Genomic DNA, 24,098 nt, shown 5'->3' with positions numbered 1-24,098 from the left:
ACATCCTCTGCGCGTTTGAAAGGGTCTTCCCATTCAGTAAGATACAGCAAGAGGTAACGACAAACCAGGGGTTAAAGGTACTGACCATTGGAAGGCAAGGGCAGGATCTCGTAACATTCGCTTTGGATGCTTGACTTCTCATAAAAAGCCCATGGGAGTGAGTGGGCGCGGGGCTGCAAAAGTGAAAGCAGCTGCAGCGTCCACACGCTTAATGACCCGTGAAAGGCAGGTGGCAGCTGCGCGTGTGCATGCTCGCATAATGCAAATGCTAGGCCAGCCATGGCAGCATGTTTTAAAGCCCTTACTAAAAAGTCTGGCCAGATCAGCGCATGCGCTGGGTCAGGCGAGACCTAAAAATAACGCCTTCAAAACAAAATGTATATGTCTGCCCTCAAAACGTACCTTCTCTGCACCCCAAACACTCGTCAGCACCCCGCAATCTTTCCTTTCTGAGTGAGCGCCTCTGTGACAGTCACACACGGAGTTGTGACTTTCCCACCTAAGTGATGTAACCCTCTCCTCAGACGGCGCACGTCTACCCATGGACACGGTGGCACACTCCCTAGTCCATGTGCGACGGGTATGTGCCCTAGTGAACAGTATCCCTGTCTCTCTTCCGGTTGTATGATCACAATCCTCTTTATCTTGTAACTTCCCAAGAAGGAACTCCACGCATGCGCCGGTAGGGGGCGCACCTCAGAAAGGGCATCTCTATTCTCTAGTGTCCATATCGCAGCCGGATAAAATTTTAGAAAGGCAACCACAGCTCGCAGGACAACGAGCCACAGCATTCACAGGGACCCTGGTGTGTTCACTCTTTCAGCGCTGATGGCTATGCGGCACTAGCTGGGCACAGGGGGCTAGCCCCTCTCTGCTGCCAGCGTACAACACCTATTCTAGGCGCTAGCTCAAGATGCGAGGGGGGGCAGTTACCCCTTGCCCCTCTCAGTAGGCCCCCAGTCATCGGGTTGTGGCTATGCTCCCTAACCACGACCTGTAACACATAGGACAAAGGCTTTGGGCTAACATTTACGGTATGAAGCCCCCCTTAGGAAATCAAAGAACTGATGCTCTCGACCCTTCGCACCACGCGCCCAGAACTGACTCCTGCACTGGTAATAGTCACTCACCCCACGTCACTGTTCTACCGTCCCACAATGAACTTAGGACATGGGACTGACAGCTCTGTGCATCCATGCGCGTCGCCAGGATGGAGTGGAGGTAGAGCGCGTCAGGGAATAGGCCGGCAAGGAGCTCAACGCGGGCTAAAGCCTGGGCATCCCTTTGGGCTCGGTCTTAAAAAAAATGGTGTATTATTGTAATCAAATGTAATGTGTTATTCAATATTATTTTAGAGAGAAATCTTAGTTCCTCCTCTGTGGATAACTTAATTCATTCCAGGGGGAGACACGAGGCGCCATCACATCGAGGCCGAAATACAAATCCTTTTTTAGCAAAACCCAAATGCAATTACACTCCGCTTGTAAGCAAATATTCTGGATTGCTGAATCAAAGCGTGCAAATGAAAGCGCACAACAGGTGATTTTTAAACTAGTCACGCGCTTGGCACAGCTACCATCAGTGATAGGCTAAACGAGCAAGATCAACGGACCAGTTTCGATTTGACATGACTAGTCATGTGAAAAGGAAGTCCAGTCACAGCTTGTCACTGCTACCATTGGTGATAGGCTAAAAGAGCAAGATCAACGGGCCAGTTTCGATTTGAGACCCCATTCCGTATTTACAATGCTATAGGTGTTTCATTGTATAAAACAAGATGGCGTCGGACTGGCCACTGTCCGTACCTACATGTGAACATACGGGTGCATGTTTACCTTTGGCTGAATGGCGAGAGCAGCCATCTTTATCCATCCCTACAAGCTTTGGGTGAATCGATTGCAAAAGGCACTCGCAATGGCGTTAGCAGCGCATGCGCACTGCTAACACCAGGCGAGACCTAAAAAATCACTTACCTCCTGGCTGGCCGCTGCCTCTCCAACGTCCTCTTCTTGGCTTCTTGAGGAGACAGGAAGCACCAGGGATCCCTGCAACCAATCACAACACTGAAATGCAGCATTGTGGTTGGTGTGAGTGCTGTGCACGGCACTCAGCCAAAGAATGGAGGGAAGGGCATGTTCTCCACGCTGGCTCCAATGCAGCCTGCATGGAGAACACGGTATGAGCGCATGACTGTTTTGGGCGGCTCGAGAGGGCCGGCCAAGCACTCACGCTCACATAGGGAGCGCAAACCACTCCTACCCCTGCTCTGAGAGCAGCATCCTCACAAAGACGCCCCGTCGGGGAAAACTGAAATAATAATAACTTGGAGTTATTATCATTTTATTTTTCCTTTTTTTACACTGCAAAGAGCAGTGGGGCGGCGCTCCTCCGACCCAGCAGAGGAGCTGCCACTGGTTATAGAGCATTGCAGCAGCCTGTATGGTTATGTAGTTAGAGGTCTGTGTGGTGGTGCAGTGAAGGGTCTGTATCGTGGTGCAGTAAAGGTTCGTACCGCAGTGCGGTAAGGGTTCGTACCATGGTGCGGTAAGGGTTCGAACCGTGGTGCAGTAAGGGTACATACCGTGGTGCGGTAAGGGTTTGTACCGTGGTGCAGTAAGGGTTCGTACCGTGGTGCGGTAAGGGTTTGTACCGTGGTGCAGTAAGGGTTCGTACCGTGGTCTGGTAAGGGTTCGTACCATGGTGCAGTAAGGGTTCATACCGTGGTGCGGTAAGGGTTCGTACCGTGGTGCAGTAAGGGTTCGTACCATGGTGTGGTAAGGGTTCGTACCGTGGTGCAGTAAGGGTTCGTGCCGTGGTGTGGTAAGGGTTCGTACCGTGGTGCAGTAAGGTTTCGTATCCTGGTGTGGTAAGGGTTCGTACCGTGGTGTAATACGGGTTCGTACCATGGTGCAGGAAGGGTTCGTACCGTGGTGCGGTAAGGGTTCGTACCGTGGTATGGTAAGTGTTCGTACCATGGTGCAGTAAGGGTTCATACCGTGGTGTGGTAAGGGTTCGTACCATGGTGTAGTAAGGGTTCGTACCGTGGTGCAGTAAGGGATGGTAGCGTGGTGTGGTAAGGGTTCGTACCGTGGTGCAGTAAGGGTTCATACCGTGGTGCGGTAAGGGTTTGTACCGTGGTGCAGTAAGGGTTCGTACCGTGGTGCGGTAAGGGTTTGTACCGTGGTGCAGTAAGGGTTCGTACCGTGGTGCAGTAAGGGTCCGTACCGTGGTGCGGTGAGGGCTCGTACCGTGGTGTGGTAAGGGTTCGTACCGTGGTGTGGTAAGGGTTCGTACCGTGGTGCAGTAAGAGTTCGTACCGTGGTGCGGTAAGGGTTTGTACCGTGGTGCGGTGAGGGCTCGTACCGTGGTGTGGTAAGGGTTCGTACCGTGGTGCAGTAAGGGTTCCTACCGTGGTGCGGTAAGGGTTTGTACCGTGGTGCGGTGAGGGCTCGTACCGTGGTGTGGTAAGGGTTCGTACCGTGGTGCAGTAAGAGTTCGTACCGTGGTGCGGTAAGCGTTCGTACCGTGGTGCGGTGAGGGCTCGTACCGAGGTGTGGTAAGGGTTCGTACCGTGGTGCAGTAAGAGTTCGTACCGTGGTGTGGTAAGGGTTCGTTACGTGGTGCAGTGAGGGTTCGTACCGTGGTGCGGTGAGGGCTCGTACCGTGGTGAGGTAAGGGTTCGTACTGTGGTGCAGTAAGAGTTCGTACCGTGGTGCAGTAAGGGTTCGTACCGTGGTGCGGTGAGGGCTCGTGCTGTGGTGCGGTAAGGGTTCGTACCGTGGTGTGGTAAGGGTTCGTACCGTGGTACAGTAAGGGTTCGTACCGTGGTGCGGTGAGGGCTCTGTAGAAGTCTATACAGGGTGCAGTAAGGTGATGAGTAAAGTGGTGCAGTAAGGGGTGGCTGTAAACGGATGGGTGTTAGGTAGTACATGTAGGTATGTATATGGTACCCAGGGCGTGTTGTGTGGGGTCTGTAGAGGGGTGTTTCAGGGAGATGCTGTAAGGCTCTGTATACACGTGCTGTATGAGGTTGTGGTTCGGAGTCGCTGTTTGGGGGTTGTGCTAAGGGCTTACACAGATGATGATTGGAAGTAAGTAAGTCATTATAATCCTGTTACTTCATTCTGTCCCATAGTGCAGGGGGTAATGTTCCCCCAACATCTTTTGTGCTCGAAAGCATCATGGAAGGGGCAGATGGTGGTCCGTAAACACAGGTGATCAGAGAGGGTCATGTGTAATGAATCCGAGACACATCTAAACGGGAGCAGCTAAATAGTAGGCGTTCCTTGGGGTCGGACAAACTTCGTGAGGTAAGAAGATGAACATCGGGTGCAAAGCAGTAGTCCCGGGGTAGGGTAGAACAAGGGGTGCAGAGCCAGAGGGGACAAGGTGTAGGGTAGGTTGTGGGGTGTAGAGTAGAGTTTGGTAGCAAGGTGCAATGTAGGGGGTAGGTCTGTACTGGGGTGGCAGAGTGAGCTAAAGAACGATGATGGATTCAACCCAGATCTGTGACTCGGGGTGAGTGTCTGAAAAGGTTCAGCGCCCCTTTTGTACCGTTTTGTTCGCCATAAGTTGGCAGGGTTTGCACAGACATGGGTCCCTTGCTCCCTTTGCCACTGGATTCAAGCAAGCCGGGCTGAAGACGGATGAAATGCCAGAAACCGGGGAAGCTTGTTTCCGGTCCAGCGAAGGCATGGCTTGGCAGTTCGGGCTGGACTGTTCCCATGAGGCACAGGGTCAGACTGATTTGCATATAGCTGGGTGTGAACACGATGATGGATTCAACCCAGATCTGTGACGGGGGTGAGCGTCTGAAAAGTTTCAGTGCTCCGTCCATCATCTTATTGTCTTTGTTTTTAGGGGGCAGGATGCAGGGTAGGGTGTATGGGGCAAAGTAGAGTACATGGGCAGAATAGGAGGCATGAAGCAGAGTAGGGTGTATGGCGCAGGGTGCAGAGGAGGATGTAGGATGCAGGGTGTAGGATGCACAGGAGTTGTAGGGCAGGATGCAGGGGAGGTACAGTGCAGGGTGTAGGATGCAGAGGGGGTGCAGAGCAGGATGCAGGGTGTAGGATGCAGGGCAGGATGCAGGGTGTAGGATTCACAGGAGGTGCAGAGCAGGATGCAGGGTGTAGGATGCAGGGGAGGTGCAGGCCAGGATGCAGAGGAAGTGCAGAGCAGGATGCAGGGAAGGTGTAGGGCAGGGGAGGCTCAGGGCAGGATACAGGGTGTAGGATGCAGGGTTTAGGACGCAGGGGAGGTGCAGGGCAGGATGCAGGGTGTAGGATGCAGGGCAGGATGCAGGGGGTGTAGGGCAGGATGCATGGTGTAGGATTCACAGGAGGTGCAGGGCAGGATGCAGGGTGTAGGATGCAGAGAAGGTGCAGGGCAGGATGCAGGGGAGGCACAGGGCAGGATGCAGGGGGGTGCAGGGCAGGATGTAGGATGCAGGGCAGGATGCAGGGGAGGTACAGGGCAGGGTGAAGGGGAGGTGCAGGGCAGGATGCAGGGTGTAGGATGCAGGGCAGGATTCAGGGGGGTGTAGGGCAGTATGCAGGGGAGGTGCAGGGCCGGATGCAGGGTGTAGGATGTAGGGCATGGTGCAGGGAAGGTGCGGGGCAGGATGCAGGGGAGGTGCAGGGCAGGATGCAGGGGAGGTGTAGGGCAGGATGCAGGGTGTAGGATGCAGGGGAGGTGCAGGGCCGGATGCAGGGTGTAGGATGCAGGGCAGGATGCAGGGGAGGTGCAGGGCAGTATGCAGGGGAGGTGCAGGGCAGGATGCAGGGGAGGTGTAGGGCAGGATGCAGGTTGTAGGAGGTACAGGGCAAGATGTGGGATGCAGGGTGTAGAATGCAGAGGAGGTAAAGGGCAAGATGTGGGGTGTAGGGTGTAGGATGCAGGGCAGGATGCAGGGTTTAGGATGCAGGGGAGGTGCAAGGCAGGATGCAGGGTGTAGGATGTAGGGCAGGATGCAGGGTGTAGGATGCAGGGGAGGTGCAGGGCAGGATGCAGGGTGTAGGATGCAGGGCAGGATGCCGGGTGTAGGATGCAGGGCAGGATGCGGGTGTAAGATGCAGGGGAGGTTCTGGGCAGGATGCAGGGGAGGTGCAGGGCAGGGTGTAGGATGCAGGGGATGTGTAGGACAGGATGTGGGATGCAGGGTGTAGGATGCAGGGCAGGATGCAGGGTTTAGGATGCAGGGGATGCGCAAGGCAGGATGCAGGGTGTAGGATGCAGAGCAGGATGCTGGGTGTAGGATGCAGGGGAGGTGCAGGGCAGGATGCAGGGTGTAGGATGCAGGGCAGGATGCAGGGTGTAAGATGCAGGGGAGGTTCTGGGCAGGATGCAGGGGAGGTGCAGGGCAGGGTGTAGGATGCAGGGGATGTGTAGGGCAGGATGTAGGGCACAGGTGTACCTCCGAGTACCTCCCCCCCTCGCCATCCTGGGCACCTCACTCCAGACGCTGTTTCTTTCTCCACCTTAAGCATTTCCACCTTAAAAAGGGCCAATCGTCGCCGTTTTAGCAGCAGGAAGCGACCAATGAGGGTCTTGCCTGGGAATATATTCAAGCGCGGAGACTGCTGGGGCCCCTCCTGTAGGGGGGGGGGGGGGGGGGGGGGGCACATGTGCTGCCGGAGCGGAGCCCGGGGGAGTGGAGATCAGACCCGAGAAATAAGAGCAGCTGAAGCACCCCCGACCCGGAGCAGGGGCACCCCGGGAGCACCGCAGCATCAGCCCGGGAGCACCGCAGCATCAGCCCGGGAGCACCGCAGCATCAGCCCGGGAGAACCGAGGCACCACCCCGAGATCACCGAGGCATCACCCCAACTTCCCTGCCCCCGGCTGGACCCAGCAACCGGGGCCATCAGGAGGGACCCACAGCCCGTACCAGCACCCTGGACCGGTACCGGGCACTCACATCCTCTGGACCCGTGCATAGTTCCGTGCACTGACACCTCTGAACTCGTGCACAGTTCCGTGCACTGACACCTCTGGACCTGTGCATAGTTCCGTGCACTGACACCTCTGAACTCGTGCACAGTTCCGTGCACTGACACCTCTGGACCTGTGCATAGTTCCGTGCACTGACACCTCTGGACCTGTGCATAGTTCCGTGCACTGACACCTCTGGACCCGTGCATAGTTCCGTGCACTGACACCTCTGGACCCGTGCATAGTTCCATGCACTGACACCTCTGGACCCGTGCATAGTTCCGTGCACTGACACCTCTGGACCTGTGCATAGTTCCGTGCACTGACACCTCTGGACCTGTGCATAGTTCCGTGCACTGACACCTCTGGACCCGTGCATAGTTCCGTGCACTGACACCTCTGGACCTGTGCATAGTTCCGTGCACTGACACCTCTGGACCCGTGCATAGTTCCGTGCACTGACACCTCTGGACCTGTGCATAGTTCCGTGCACTGACACCTCTGGACCCGTGCATAGTTCCGTGCACTGACACCTCTGGACCCGTGCATAGTTCCATGCACTGACACCTCTGGACCCGTGCATAGTTCCGTGCACTGACACCTCTGGACCCGTGCACTGACACCTCTGGACCCGTGCATAGCACCGTGCACTGACACCTCTGGACCCGTGCATAGTTCCGTGCACTGACACATCTGGACCCGTGCATAGTTCCGTGCACTGACACCTCTGGACCCGTGCATAGTTCCGTGCACTGACACCTATGGACCCGTGCATAGCACCGTGCACTGGGATAGGTGAGAGAGTGCAGACAGGGGCTCAGAGGTAGGTGGGGGTGCAGACAGGGGCTCAGAGGTAGGTGGGAGTGCAGACAGGGGCTCAGAGGTAGGTGGGGGATGCAGACAGGGGCTCAGAGGTAGGTGGGGGTGCAGACAGGGGCTCAGAGGGTGGGGGTGCAGACAGGGGGTCAGAGGTAGGTGGGGGTGCAGACAGGGGCTCAGAGGTAGGTGGGGGTGCAGACAGGGGCTCAGAGGTAGGTGGGAGGGCAGACCGGGGCTCAGAGGTAGGTGGGGGTGCAGACAAGGGGTCAGAGGTAGGTGGGAGGGCAGACAGGGGCTCAGAGGTAGGTGGGAGGGCAGACAGGGGTCAGAGGTAGGTGGGGGTGCAAACAGGGGCTCAGAGGGTGGGGGGTGCAGACAGGGGCTCAGAGGTAGGTGGGGGTGCAGACAGGGGGTCAGAGGTAGGTGGGAGGGCAGACAGGGGGTCAGAGGTAGGTGGGGTGCAGACAGGGGCTCAGAGGTAGGTGGGAGGGCAGACAGGGGCTCAGAGGTAGGTGGGAGGGCAGACAGGGGGTCAGAGGTAGGTGGGGAGTGCAGACAGGGGGTCAGAGGTAGGTGGAGGGTGCAAACAGGTGGTCAGAGGTAGGTGGGGGTGCAGACAGGGGGTCAGAGGTAGGTGGGAGGGCAGACAGGGGGTCAGAGGTAGGTGGGGGTGCAGACAGTGGCTCAGAGGTAGGTGGGAGGGCAGACAGGGGGTCAGAGGTAGGTGGGAGGGCAGATAGGGGGTCAGAGGTAGGAGGGGAGTGCAGACAGGGGGTCAGAGGTAAGTGGGGGGTGCAGACAGGGGCTCAGATGTAGGTGGGGAGGGCAGATGGGGCAGAGCGCCGATGTTGGGGGCTGAGGGTTCTGGGGGCCCGGGGAGGGGAGCCCCCTCGGTGCAGAGTGCTGACAGACGGGAGTGGACAGAGAGGCTTAGGACAGGGCACCTGAGGGCTGGAGAGCAGGGGGAGGGGGCTGGATGCAGGGTGCAGAGGAAAGTGGAACTGAGTTACAGTAGGGGGGTGCAGAGCAGGTGAGGGGTGTCTCGGCTGGTGAGGGGGCGCTTTTGCAGAGGGTGCACTGAAAGGGAAAGTTCAGAGGGGGGCAGGGTGCAGAAAGGAGGGGGCAGAAGTAAGAGGCAGAGTCAGGCCATGGTGCACCGAGGGTGGGGGGTCACTGTGGAGGGGTGGGGGCGCAGGTAGAGAGTGCACGATAGAGTGAAGGTGCCCACCCATGCCCAGCTGCAGGAAGTCAGTGGCAGTGCCCCTTCCCGGACTGAGCCCCCTCCCGGACAGGGGCAGCGGTCTGATCCCCTCCCACGGACCCCCGTACTTGGAGCAGAGCCGTGGACCCCCCGAGGGGCTCTGATGGGCGCGGACGGCAGCGGAGCCCCCCGCCGCAGGGTGCCCATGGAGCCCAGCCCGCCTTGAAGCCCCCGCCTGGCATGGAGCGGCCCCAGCCCCTCGTGCTGCTGCTGGGGGTCCTGCTCTGGGCCTCCGTCTGGACGGACGACCCCAGCAAGCTCGTCTCGGACCGGTACGCGGTGTACTGGAACCGCAGCAACCCCAGGTATGTGCAGGGGGGAAGGGGGTGGGGGGGGTATAGGGACAGACTCCGAGGGGTGCTGGGACAGGCTTCCAGGGGTGCTGGGACAGGCTCCGAGGGGTGCTGGGACAGGCTCCGAGGGGTGCGGGGACAGTCTCCGAGGGGTGCTGGGACAGTCTCCGAGGGGTGCTGGGACAGGCTCCGAGGGGTGCTGGGACAGGCTTCGAGGGGTGCTGGGACAGGCTCTGAGGGGTGCTGGGACTGGCTTTGAGGGGCCCAGGGCATTGTGGGAGGGCCCCTGTGTTGCAGGGGGGCTTAAAGAAGTTTCTACAGGTGAGTTCTGGGGGTCACGCAGTCCACCAGAGCTGTAGCCCCCCAGAGGGAGACGGGCCCTGGAGGGTCTGTGCTCGCCATCCTGCCAGTCCTACTCTGCTTACTGCCAAGACACTTGCAGCGCTGATGGTCACCGGGAATCCTCTCCTTATGGATGGTGTGCTGGCGCTCACGGCCAAGACTGGTGGTTTGCACCATGCTTGTGATCTAAGCCGGCGAAGACTGATGGCTTTCACCATGCTTGTGATCACCACAGGTTGAGCCCAGTGGTTTGCACCATGCTTGTGACCATCGCAGGTGAAGACCGATGGTTTGCACCATGCTTGTGATCTACGCAGGTGAAGACCGATGGTTTTCACCATGCTTGTGATCTACGCAGGTGAGGACCGATGGTTCGCACCATGCTTGTGATCTACGCAGGTGAAGACCGAAGGTTTGCACCATGCTTGTGATCTACGCAGGTGAAGACCGAAGGTTTGCACCATACTTGTGATCTACGCTGGCGAAGACCGATGGCTTTCACCATGCTTGTGATCACCACAGGTTGAGCCCAGTGGTTTGCACCATGCTTGTGACCATCGCAGGTGAAGACCGATGGTTTTCACCATGCTTGTGATCTATGCAGGTGAGGACCGATGGTTCGCACCATGCTTGTGATCTACGCAGGTGAAGACCGAAGGTTTGCACCATGCTTGTGATCTACGCAGGTGAAGACTGAAGGTTTGCACCATACTTGTGATCTACGCCGGCGAAGACCGATGGCTTTCACCATGCTTGTGATCACCACAGGTTGAGCCCAGTGGTTTGCACCATGCTTGTGACCATCGCAGGTGAAGACCGATGGTTTGCACCATGCTTGTGATCATCGCAGGTGAAGACCGGTGGTTTGCACCATGCTTGTGACCATCGCAGGTGAAGACCGATGGTTTACACCATGTTTGTGATCATCGCAGGTGAAGACCGGTGGTTTGCACCATGCTTGTGATCATCGCAGGTGAAGACCGGTGGTTTGCACCATGCTTGTGATCTATGTAGGTGAAGACCGGTGGTTTGCACCATGCTTGTGATCATCGCAGATGAAGACTGGTGGTTTGCACCATGCTTGTGATCTACGCAGGTGAAGACCGATGGTTTGCACCATGCTTGTGATCATCGCAGGTAAAGACCGGCGGTTTGCACCATGCTTGTGATCATCGCAGGTGAAGACCAGTGGTTTGCACCATGCTTGTGATCATCGCAGGTAAAGACCGGCGGTTTGCACCATGCTTGTGATCTACGTAGGGGAAGACCAGTCGTTTGCATCATGCTTGTGATCTACGCAGGTGAAGACCGATGGTTTGCACCATGCTTGTGATCATCGCAGGTGAAGACCGGTGGTTTGCACCATACGTGTGATCATCGCAGGTGAAGGCCGGTGGTTTGCACCATACGTGTGATCATCGCAGGTGAAGGCCGGTGGTTTGCATCATGCTTGTGATCTACGCAGGTGAAGACCGGTGGTTTGCACCATGCTTGTGATCATCGCAGGTGAAGACCGGTGGTTTGTACCATGCTTGTGATCATCGCAGGTGAAGACCGATGGTTTGCACCATGCTTGTGATCTACGTAGGTGAAGATCGATGGGTTGCACCATGCTTGTGATCTAAGCAGGTGAAGACCGGTGGTTTTACCATGCTTGTGATCTACGCAGGTGAAGACCGGTGGTTTGTACCATGCTTGTGATCATCGCAGGTGAAGACCGGTGGTTTGTACCATGCTTGTGATCATCGCAGGTGAAGACCGATGGTTTGCACCATGCTTGTGATCTACGTAGGTGAAGATCGATGGGTTGCACCATACTTGTGATCTACGCAGGTGAAGACCGGTGGTTTGTACCATGCTTGTGATCTACGCAGGTGAAGACCGGTGGTTTGTACCATGCTTGTGATCATCGCAGGTGAAGACCGGTGGTTTGCACCATGCTTGTGATCTAAGCAGGTGAAGACCGATGGTTTACACCATGCTTGTGATCATTGCAGGTGAAGACCGATGGTTTGCACCATGCTTGTGATCATTGCAGGTGAAGGCCGGTGGTTTGCACAATGCTTGTGATCATCGCAGGCGAAGACCGGTGGTTTGCACCATGCTTGTGATCATCGCAGGCGAAGACCGATGGTTTGCACCATGCTTGTGATCATCGCAGGTGAAGACAGATGGTTTGCACCATGCTTGTGATCTACGCAGGTGAAGACCGGTGGTTTGCATCATGCTTGTCATCACCACAGGTGAAGACCGGTGGTTTGCACCATGCTTGTGATCATCGCAGGTGAAGACCGGTGGTTTGCACCATGCTTGTGATCATCGCAGGTGAAGACCGGTGGTTTGCATCATGCTTGTCATCACCACAGGTGAAGACCGGTGGTTTGCACCATGCTTGTGATCATCGCAGGTGAAGACCGGTGGTTTGTACCATGCTTGTGATCATCGCAGGCGAAGACTGATGGTTTGCACCATGCTTGTGATCATCGCAGGAGAAGACCGGTGGTTTGCACCATGCTTGTGATCATCGCAGGTGAAGACCGGTGGTTTGCACCATGCATGTGATCTTCGCAAGTGAAGATTGGTGGTTTGCCCCTTGCTTGTGATCGACGAAGGTTGAGCCCATTGGTTTGCACCATGCTTGTGATCATCGCAGGTGAAGACCGGTGGTTTGCACCATGCTTGTGATCTACGTAGGTGAAGACCGGTGGTTTGCACCATGCTTGTGATCATCGCAGGGGAAGGTCATGGTGTTGGTCATCATCTTTGCCATCACAGCCCACCTTGGTGTTTGTCCTGGATGATGATTGTTCTTTCATCATCAAAGTCAACTTGAGTGTCTGGGGAATGTTCTAGAACAGCCTGGCAGGGTGCCAACGTAGGCGTCAGTGTGCCAGTGTCTACAGGCTGTGCCACTGTCTCACGTCTTTACCACAGCCTTCTGGTGAGCTGTGTACAACCCGTGTGGATGGGGAAGGTGTGATCGGACAAGCCGATGGACAAGCCTCAGTGCCCTTGCCTCAGTGCTCAGCGTCTTGGGCACTTCATCGATATCTCGTGAGCTCTTTATCTGCACTGACAGCTGAAGTGTCTTCGGATTGTGCCACTGGGGAGTGATAGAGGGTCATCGTGGCCTTCATTATAAAGGTGAAACTTCCTGTGTGGATGCCACGCCAGTGAAGACGCGCTTCATCACTTTTCGCTCTTGTTTGTGGTAGTCCACTGTCGCGAGTACCGGCTCTTCTGTTGAAGTGATGCGTCTGAAGAGCGGTGATGTTTCCTCATGCTCTTCGTCCTCGCTGTCAGCTTTAGTGCCTGTGTGTTGTGCTGGTGAACATTGGTTGGATGTTATCACAATCTTCACCACTGTGGCCAACTTTCTTTTGTGCATTCTGTGCGGATGAAGCTAGACAGTGCCCCACCATGCTCTTTTTCAGTCAACTTTTTTTGTGTTTTGCAATGTTTATTTATTTTTTATTTTATATAGTGCTACAAAGGGGCAATATTGGCCACACCCATCATCATCAATAAAGTTTCTGCATTGATGTCTCTCAATAAAGTCTAGTAATATTGGGAATGACCTACATCATCGATTACTCTTTCGATGAAGACTGGTAGTATTGGCCCTTCGTCATCGATCGCTTCAGTGTGTATGATCTCTTGATGAAGACTAGGAGTATTGGCCGTACCCTTCGTCATCGATTGCTTGTGTGTATGATCTCTCGATTAAGACTAGGAGTATTGGCCGTGCCCTTCATCATCAATCGCGTCAGTGTGTAAGATCTCTCGATGAAGACTAGGAGTATTGGCCGTGCCCTTTATCATCGATTGCTTGTGTGTAAGATCTCTCGATTAAGAATAGGAGCATTGGCCGTGCCCTTCATCATCAATCGTGTCAGTGTGTAAGATCTCTCGATGAAGACTAGAAGTATTGGCCATGCCCTTCGTCATCGATTGCTTGTGTGTATGATCTCTCGATGAAGACTAGGAGCATTGGCCTTGCCCTTCGTCATCGATTGCTTGTGTGTATGATCTCTCAATGAAGACTAGGAGTATTGGCCGTGCCCTTCGTCATCGATTGCTTGTGTGTTTGATCTTTCAATGAAGCCTAGGAGTATTGGCCGTGCCCTTCATCATCGATTGCTTGTGTGTTTGATCTCTCAATGAAGACTAGGAGTATTGGCCGTGCCCTTCGTCATCGATTGCTTGTGTGTTTGATCTCTCAATGAAGACTAGGAGCATTGGCCTTGCCCTTCTTCATTGATTGCTTGTGTGTATGATCTCTTGATGAAGACTAGGAGTATTGGCCGTGCCCTTCATCATTGATTGCTTGTGTGTATGATCTCTTGATGAAGACTAGGAGTATTGGCCGTGCCCTTCGTCATTGATTGCTTGTGTGTATGATCTCTTGATGAAGACTAGGAGTATTGGCCGTGCCCTTCGTCATTGATTGCTTGTGTGTATGATCTCTTGATGAAGACTAGGAGTATTGGCCGTGCCCTTCGTCATTGATCGCTTCAGTGTGTATGATCTCTTGATGAAGACTAGGAGTATTGACTGTGCCCTTCGTCATTGATCGCTTCAGTGTTTATGATCTCTCGATGAAGACTTGGAGCATTGGTCTTTTCCTTCGTTATGGGTAACTTCAGAGTACGATCTCTGTCGATGAAGGTTGTCAGTATTGGTAATACTCATTGTGTTCAATGCTGTGATTAACTTCTGTGCGGTCTGTGCTCAGAGAGTGCTCGCTCCTTCATCGATATCACAAAATTCAAAGGGAATATTGAGCCGGAGCCAAGGTGAAATATCGTCTTCCTTCTCCGTGACCTCGCTGTCTCAGGCGGTGAGCGCTGTTTTATTGCAATAAATTATTTTAATTGGCTCACCCAGGATTTATTTTCTGGACAACACGTGTTGTGTCCAATAAACTGACTTATCAAGGCTTTTGCACAGAATCCCTATGGTTTCGTTCATTAAATGCACTGTTCCTCGTATGCTCTCCTGGTTGGCGCTTCATGGCGACGCGACTCAACCTCGTGGTCCCATCGCACTGGCATGAAACACCGGCCCAGAGTGTACACGCGGCATCTGAGGGGTTAATGCGGGGTGAGTGGGCGCACCTGCCCACCCCACAAATCCGAACGATGGAAATCAAGTTCAGTCGTTGATATTACTTTTTATTTCTTCTTCAACATTTATTAAATTCCGTTTGTTCAAGCCGTCCGTTGCTCACTTTAGATTCCTGCTTGCCGTGATGGAGCCAGCCTCATAAATCCACATTTCGGAATGAATGGCTTCTTCTCGGTTCACGACGCGCCCTTCAACTTCACAAATGGCAAAGCCTCCTGGGTGCGTCGTGGCCCGAAATATTACACTCTCCCTTTTGAGAAAATATCCACTTTGAGACCGTCGTAAGCCCCGAAAAAGCGATTATTGAAAGAAAATCATGTTGGTTTGTTGAAGGAATTTTATAAATATGGCATTATGGTGAGGGCTGTCCCTGCTCTTCATCCTTGATGGGCGCTGTGGCGCGGGGTCTCAGGGCAGAGCTCCCCGGTCTTGGAGCCGCTCGTAGGTTCGAAGCCCCCCGGGCAGCAGGTGTGTGTGTAGGGGCCGTGGGGGTGCAAAGGCGGCCGCTGTGGAGTCCACAGGCTGTGCCATGCCTACTGGCGGTGCTTACGGGGCTGGGAGTAGTGTGTCTGTTTTGTGTAGTATGTCAGATGTAGTCAGTCAGAGACCCCGTCTTGGCTGAAGTGTGTCGCCTGTAGTGTCTCTTTGATATTGTGTGGCGGCGGAAGTGTGTGGGATGTAGTGTGTCGGATATACGGTGTCGACGGTAGTGTGTCGTGTATTCTGTGACAGATATACTGTGTAGTGTGTTAGTTGTAGGATATCATCTGTACTGTGACAGTGAGAGTGTTAACTGGCCGTAGTGTCAGTCTGTAGTGTGTAAACGGTAGTATCTAAGGTGTAGAGCAGAGGTCTTCAAACTTTTGGATGCCGAGACCCCCCTGTCAACATTTTCAAGCGTAAGGACCCCCTCCTGACAAAAATTTCTAAACGTCTAGGTTGTGAGGATGGTGAGGACCAAATTATGCGACAGGCTTGACTAAATTGTGTGAGTAGAAAATGTAAATAATGTTCTGTGATGCTGCATATTTTGGGGTAGCATTGCTTTATTATTTAGAATATTTTTAAACACAGTAATACTGAGGAAAGATTTCACCCCACAAGTACCAGTTTATAACCAAAATACAGCAATTAACATCAGAAAGATGTCTAGTCAACCTCTGTGAAGGGCCTCCCAATCCGCAGGAATACGCGCTGCCACATTAGAAGCTCACCTGGCCATGGCCGGGAGCAGCAAGGGTGCATTCAAACCGTGGCGGTCTTGTGCAGAGTTAAGCAGTTTACCAATGCCCCTTTCCTCTCACCCCCTTCCTTCCATCCCTCTCTTCTCTCCTCTCCCGGCCCCGGATCCCTCTCTCACATTGCAGGCAGATGGTTATTAGCCCCAGGACACCTTTTGGTAACAGTAGCGCACTACAATGTAAATAATAAGCAGAAGCAGGGTATCCACTAGACCCGAAATTCAGGGGGGGGGGGGGGCTTAACACTCCCAGCCAGGGCTTGTCCAAGCACTGTTAGCATACGGTGCAACAGTCTTTCCACCTTCTCCATGAATTCCCTCACTACCACTCACCAACAATACACCTCATCTCTCTATAGCACCTGTCTGACAAACATTTCATTTTTTTATAGCGCTACTCATAGTTTACTCGCACTCAGTTCTGTGATGTGCATGGTACATCTTCTTTGTACCAGGCACTTTAACCTTCTGCACTGTGTGGGTGACAAGAGGGCCCATGTGACTGCACGGTGAGCAATGCAACAGTGTGAGAGTAGGGTAAAAGGAGTGACTGCAGGGTGAGTGAGGTGACCATATGAATTTGGGTTCAGCGGTAAGTGCAGAGTGGGACAAATTAGTGCATGGTTAGTGATGGCCTTGTTTGAGTTAGCTACAGATTGAGCAGTAAGGGGGGACAGGTGAGAGAAGTGTCACATGAGTGCAGGGTAAGAAGTGTGCTCGTGTGACTGCAGGGTGAGGTACAGAGTGAACAATGCAAGCGAATTTTTAGTGCAGTGATCACTATGAGAGCAGAGTGAGCGGGTGATTGGTGTGAGTGCATGGTGATTGGTGTGAGTGCAGGGTGAGCGAGTGAATGATGTGAGTGCATGGCGATCAGTGTGAGTGCATTGTGATCAGTGTGAGTGTATTGTGATCGCTGGGAGTGCAGGTGAACGTGAAAGTGAAGGCGAGAATGGAAGTGAGTAGTCTAAAAGCAGGGTGCATTCCCAGAAACTTGAAGCGTAGGGTTTCAGATACAAGTTAAACTATTGCTATAATGGCATTAATCAGGGTTCGAGGGTGGAGGAAATAAAGAATGTGCTGATCCTGCAACAAACTTCCAGGCTAATGATTAGGGTTACCAGCTCATTATTTTGATGGCCCAGAAGTAAACAGTCACCTACAGCTGTATTTTTTTCACTTATCTGTGAATACTTAGAACAGCAAATATAAATAGAAAGCACTTTTAATTGTGTTCTAGGGATGCCTCAATGATCCATGACTAATAATTAAAGAGAATAAAGACAGAAAAGTCACATAACTAATACATACTTTTTTATTTATAACTCAATTTAGTGTCAAGAGCAGGTCTCTGCAGGATCTTTAAACAACACATAGCAGGGATGTTTCTTTTGGCAACCCAACTTTATATTTCTTTTCATTAAATGCATTCTCACACTACAGCAGGAAGTGTAAAAATACAAATGTAAGGAATAGGCAGAGTGGGGGACCAGGGGGATCACATTTAATGAGTGTCTGCCGTCTTAAAAGCGATCATGATAGAACTTAATTCCCAATGCAGGTGAGGCACTTTTCAGCTCTCAGATAACAGCGGTCGCCGCACAGCTGGAGTCAATGTGTGCCACTCATTTATTAACACTTCGCCCCCACGCATGCAGGCTGTGGATGGCTCCAATGCAGGATTCAATCAACAAGCATTAGTGGTACATAAACAGACTGTGATATCACTTCCTGAGTTTCCACTCATAGATCATGTGCACTTTTGTTTCACCCCAAACTCGATCTTCATTTAGAATGCAGAAATACATGCAGTCATTTCTTCTTTAAAAAACTATCCCCCGAAATCGCATTTCTTGGTCTGCTCCTAGCCATCCCCTCACCACCACTTCCTGCTGGTCAATTTAACGCCATCTCCCCTAAAGCATAGTTTAATTTGAGCGTGTTTAGCTTCGGCGCCTCGCTATGCCTTCCCCACCCATCACTGCTTGTAAGGTGGCTGTTCTGTGTTTAAAAAAAAGAAAGGCGCTGCTCTTCAAACGCTTCAGCAGGTCTTTAAAGACCATTAGCATATTTACATGCCTTTGTTAACCGATTACCAAAGCTTAGTTTTTTTATGGTTCCAGTACCCCCTGGGCCCTGGAACCATAAAAAACTAACCTTTGGTAATCAGTTAACAAAGGCATGTAAATATGCAAATGGTCTTTAAAGACCTGTGAAAAACTCGGGCGGAGATAAGACTCCAGACACTGCCCAGCCGAGGCCCCAGGAGCGCGAGTTGCTCTGCAGCAGCCCGGGCCGGGCTGAGACACAGGATGGGGGAGGAGGGGGGCTGAAGCCCTGGAGCCCAGGGCAGAAGTGACACTGTGAAGGCGCGACCCCCTTTGCATCGCTCCACGGCCCCCCTGGGGGTCGCGCCCCACAGTTTGAAGACCCCTGGTGTAGAGTGTGGGCGAGGGAGGCAGGTGAAGAATGTTGTTGTTGTGTTTCGGGTGTAGTGCGCACACTCTAGCACGTCAGCTGCAGTGTGTTGAATGTGATCGTTGGATCTTTAGTTGTGTCCCCTTTAGTGTCCGCTGCAGAGCGCTGGATACGACGTGTCCGCTGCTGCGCTTCGGCTGTTGTGTTGGATTCGGTGTGTTGGCTGTTGGTTTCTGGATATAGTGTCTCGGCTTTAGTGTGCCGCTGCTTGTGTGTCGTGTCAGATGCTGTGCTCCTGATACAGTTATAGTAAGCGCCCTGTGATTGTAATATTCCAGATGTAGTGTTGAACGTAAGTAGTGTTCTGGCTGTAGTGTGATGAAACTGTGTGTCTGATACACCGTGCTGGTTGCATTTATCCGCTGTAGTGCCTCTGTTAGGGTGTCCGCTGTGTTGTCCTCTGTAGAGTAGTTTGTCCACCGCTGTATGTCTGCTGTAGTGTGTCGTTTGTGGAGTGTTGGCTTGGGTGTGTCATCTGTAGCAGGACAGATGTAGTGTGCTGGGTGAGGCGTCGCTGCAGTGAGGCAGACGAGCTGTGCGGCTGGAGTACAACGTATGGAATGGAATGTGTGGATATAACGCGCGTTAACTGCCACAGGGGTGATGAATAGCACTATATAGATAACAATGGAATACAGTACAATGCAGTGTGTCGGATGCAGCGTGTTGGCTGTGTTGTATCAGCACTCGTATATCAGCTGCAGTAAATGTAATGTAAATATAAATTGATACTTGTATAGCGCGCTACTCACCCGCAAGGGTCTCAAGGCGCTTGTACGAATACCGCTGTGGAACCCATCCTGGCTTTCCCTGTGAGGCGTCCACTCCTGGGCACCTCCAAGGTGGAGGCCAGGCATCCTTAGCGTTGTGGGGGCCGTTGTGGAGATTAAGCAAGCTATTGCCCAGAGTTGCAGAGTGGGACTCCATGATTGGAATAGGCACCGAGGCGAGAATTATCAAGTCCGTGGAATTTTGAGCCCAAGACCCGCCGAGGCAGGGAATTGAACCCTGGTCCCGGGCCAGACCTCTGCATCAGGGTCTGCCGCTCTAACCATTGCTGCAGTGTGTTAGCACTTGTATATCAGCTGTAGTGTGTTGGCTGTAGTGTCACGCAGGACACATATGTGACAGTAGATAAGACCCGCGCAGCGATTGATCCGTTTCTTGGAGCATCTTTTCTGGTCTCTCCTACTAGACAGTGCTACAGACTACCTATTGTGTTCTTGGTGGGCTCACAACCCTCCCATTGGTTGCCTCTGTTGTCAATCTCATTTGCTTCTTGTGTTTGTCCCTCACCTGGAGCATGCCCTCTTTATGATTGGTTGACTAGTATTCCTCCACTGCTCGCTTTTAAGGAATTACTTTTTTCTTTTTAATTTAGCACTCCATGAAAGCGCATGTGTTTTCCAGCTCTCTTCCTTGTGTGCTTTTCTTCCACCCAATACTTACCCCCATGTTGTTCTTTCCCTGGCCGGCTGCGTGCTCGCTCTCAAGCGCCTTTTCTCCCAATCTGCTCTCCAGTTTGCTCTCTCCCTCATGGGTTTCTACTCCTCCTATCTGTTGCTCTCATGTGTGCTGTACCCATTCTTGTGTACTTCCCCTTCTGTCATTGTGCTCTGTGTTGTTCTCTCTATTGTGTCTTCTCCGCTGCCCCCATGCGCACAAGCGCTGCCATCTCAACCTTCTCACGCACACATACAAAGCCCTACACAACACAGGGCCAGAATACCTGAACAGCCAAATACTGTTATCCAACCCACCAAACACCTAGGCTCTGCCACACTCATACACATTCCCCGCATCCACAAAAGCAAAACTGGAGGTCACTCCCTCTTGTACATCACCCCCAAGGCATGGGACGGCCCCCCTCCACACATCAGGGCGGCCTGCTCACTTCCTGAGCTCCGCCGGAAGCTAGACTTGGCTCTTTGCATCAGCACCTCGGGGACCACACACCCACACACCCGCGCGCTATACAAATCAACACAACATAACATTGCTCTCGCCCTCGTGTGCGGCTTCTCCTCTCCTTCCCACACCCTCTTCCCCACTAACTCCTCCATCACCCCCTGCCCGCGGTTCTAGTGGACCGCTCCAGCGGCCCTCACCTGCTCCCTGCATCCTCTATGTGTGAATATGAAGGGGCTTATTACAAGCCCCCTGCGTCACTTTTGCGTTAGTTTTAACATGGGAATGGCTCAAGTGGCTTGTAAATATGCCCCAAACGTGTTTTGCGGTCTGGACGAAGCTGCAATCCACGCCCGTCCCACCTCCAGGCCGTTCGTCTGAGCTCGCCAGGGCAGGACGCCCATAGAGATGCTCTCTCATTGGATGGCTGGTCCGTGGCGTTTGAAAGAGTCTCCGCTGCTGATTGGGTGAGAAGGGTGCAGAGCTTGGCTTCTGCAGATCTGGCGCCTGCACTCTGGACATGAACCTGCGCGTGGACTATCACCGGAAGTATCTTAGTGAGGTGCCTACCGAATCTATCCCCCAGTGTAATGGATAGATGGAATTAACTGCAAATACTATATTGAGACGAGTTGAAGTAACACTCGCCGCTATTTTAATCTTAAAATTTCTTGTGGGCCAACTCAATTGAAAGACGGTTGGATTGTTTTTAAACAGAACTGCTTGTGACGCTCAAGGGAAATCAGAGTCCTGATGATGACCGTGTAATTGTACAATGGTCGAAACGCCGTTGACGCTTATGTGGCTAAAAATTGTAGGAGGACACATTATCTTTGTATATGTTGTTCCTTTATTGTAATGTGTATTTCTTCGTTTGCCACCTGTCTGGTTTGTGATATGTATTGTTTGTATACCAGCACTTTGTCGTGAGCGTAATTGTCTTAACTGTAATTGTCTTAACTGATTTTACTATATGTATTAAATAACCCATCATTTTTGATATATAAAACATTTTTTGTGTAAGGGGCTTCTTCTCTTATTTACTTTTCTTTTTTCATTTTTGCTCAATTGTTTGATTTGGGATTTATGTGTTATAGTGTATGCTCAAAGCAATTTGCCTCTTGAACCACTTGTTAGGTGTATATATCACCCCACAGCTGCCACAAGCCAAAGAGGCTCGTCTAAACTGACCTGGCCATCCCTTCTGCTCAGGACTGGACTTGTCAGCCATTCTGGTACTCTGACATCCCTCCGGTGGGCTGCAAGCTGGGGGGCTGCTTCCAGGGCAGGATGAGGTGGCCATAACCCCACTGCGCCCTCTGCTGGACTGGCTTCTTGGGCAGTTCAATGCTGCCAGATGGGCCGGCTTGGAAGGGACAGTGTGTGTGTCGTTTACTCTATATTGAGTGACTGACGGACACTCAGAGACTCTCTTTAACCTTCACTCTCTGACACTCGAGACAGACATCAATGCTCTCCTGCCGCTGTCACTGGGATGCACCAGAAACAAAGGGACAGTCTTGCAAACTCGCAAGAGGTGTCCCGGGATCCAGGACAGTGACGTCATCGCTGATACTGCCCCATACTGCCCATCTGCCGGGATCTAGAGAAGAAGCCTGGCACCTCTTCCCCACAATGTCCTTCATACAGCCCTCTTCCTCCGTTATTCCATTTACGAGTGTGAGCGACAGAGCTGTCTCTCCAAATGAACTTCATATGGGTCCTTCTGACCTGGACTCAATACTTCAGGTGAGGCCTCCAGAGATGGATTCAATACACATGCACCGCATGCTGATCTCTTATTTGTTGGTTCTTTGAGGATCCACTTAAAAACGGAATAGAGTGCTGAATATGTTCAGTCTGCATATTCTGAATATCCCTGGTCGGCATATCGTAAATATTTCCAGTCAGCATATCATGAATATCTCCAGTCGGCATATTGTGAATATCTCCAGTCGGCATATCGTAAATATCTCCAGTTGGCATATCATGAATATCTCCAGTCGGCATATCGTAAATATCTCCAGTTGGCATATCGTAAATATCTCCAGTCGGCATATCGTGAATATCTCCAGCCGGTATATCGTAAATATCTCCAGTCGGCATATCGTGAATATCTCCAGGCGGTATATCGTGAATACCTCCAGTCGGCATATCGTGAATATCGCCAGCCGGCATATCGTCAATATCTCCAGTTGGCATATCGTGAATATCTCCAGTCGGCATATCGTCGATATCTCCAGTCGCCATATCGTGAATATCTCCGGTCGGCATGTTGTGAATATCTCCAGTCGTCTTATCGTAAATATCTCCAGTCGGCTTATTGTAAATATCTCCAGTCGGCATATCGTGAATATCTCCAGTCGGCATATCGTGAATATCTCCAGTCGGCATATCTTAAATATCTCCAGTTCGCATATCGGAAATATCTCCAGTCTGCATATTGTGAATATCTCCAGTCAGCATATCGTAAATATCTCCAGTCGGCATATCGTAAATATCTCTGGTCTATATATTCTGAATATCTCTGGCTGGCATATCGTGAATATCTCCAGTCGGCATATTCTGAATATCTCTGGCAGGCATATCATGAATATCTCCAGTCGGCATATCTTGAATATCTCCCGTCGGCATATCTTAAATATCTCCAGTTCGCATATCGTAAATATCTCCAGTCGGCATATCGTGAATATCTCCAGTCAGCATATCGTAAATATCTCCAGTCGGCATATCGTAAATATCTCTGGTCTATTTATTCTGAATATCTCTGGCTGGCATATCGTGAATATCTCCAGTGGGCATATTCTGAATATCTCTGGCAGGCATATCATGAATATCTCCAGTCGGCATATCGTGAATATCTCCAGTCTGCACATTGTGAATATCTCCAGTCGGCAATTTGTGAATATCTCCAGTCGGCATATCATGAGTATCTCCAGTCGGCATATAGTAAATATCTCCAGTCGGAATATTCTGAATATCTCTGGCCGGCATATTGTGAATATCTCCAGTCAGCATATCGTAAAGATCTCCAGTCGGCATATCGTGAATATCTCCAGTCGGCATAACGTAAATATCTCCAGTCGGCATATAGTAAATATCTCCAGTCGGAATATTCTGAATATCTCTGGCCGGCATATTGTGAATATCGCCAGCCGGCATATCATCAATATCTCCAGTTGGCATATCGTGAATATCTCCAGTCGGCATATCGTCGATATCTCCAGTCGCCATATCGTGAATATCTCCACTCGGCATATCGTAAATATCTCCGGTCGGCATGTTGTGAATATCTCCAGTCGGCTTATCGTAAATATCTCCAGTCGGCTTATTGTAAATATCTCTAGACGGCATATCATAAATATGTCCAGTCGGCATATTGTAAATATCTCCAGTCGGAATATTCAGAATATCTCTGGTCGGCATTTGGTGAATATCTCCAGTCGGCATATCGTAAAGATCTCCAGTCGGCATATCGTGAATATCTCCAGTCAGCATAACATAAATATCTTCATTCGGCATATCGTAAATATCTCCAGTCGGAATATTCTGAATATCTCTGGCCGGCATATTGTGAATATCTCCAGTCAGCATATCGTAAAGATCTCCAGTCGGCATATCGTGAATATCTCCAGTCGGCATAACGTAAATATCTCCAGTCGGCATATTGTAAATATCTCCAGTCGGAATATTCTGA

At 52.0% G+C, this 24,098-nt stretch overlaps 1 protein-coding gene across 1 annotated transcript in view; it reads left to right on the top strand.

The window, feature by feature from the left end:
* The first annotated feature begins 8,971 nt into the window (after window positions 1–8,971).
* EFNA2 (ephrin A2) overlaps window positions 8,972–24,098 on the top strand; it is a 218,835-nt gene continuing 203,708 nt past the window's right edge. Inside the window, exon 1 of the mRNA XM_086946670.1 lies at window positions 8,972–9,318. Coding sequence (XP_086802796.1) covers window positions 9,194–9,318 — 125 coding nt within the window. The 5' untranslated portion in view covers window positions 8,972–9,193. The remainder of the gene's footprint in view (window positions 9,319–24,098) is intronic.

This window comes from Lissotriton vulgaris, chromosome 12, assembly GCF_964263255.1.
Source record: "Lissotriton vulgaris chromosome 12, aLisVul1.2, whole genome shotgun sequence".
NCBI lineage: Eukaryota > Metazoa > Chordata > Amphibia > Caudata > Salamandridae > Lissotriton > Lissotriton vulgaris.
This window is presented reverse-complemented; position numbering and strand designations above follow the sequence as displayed.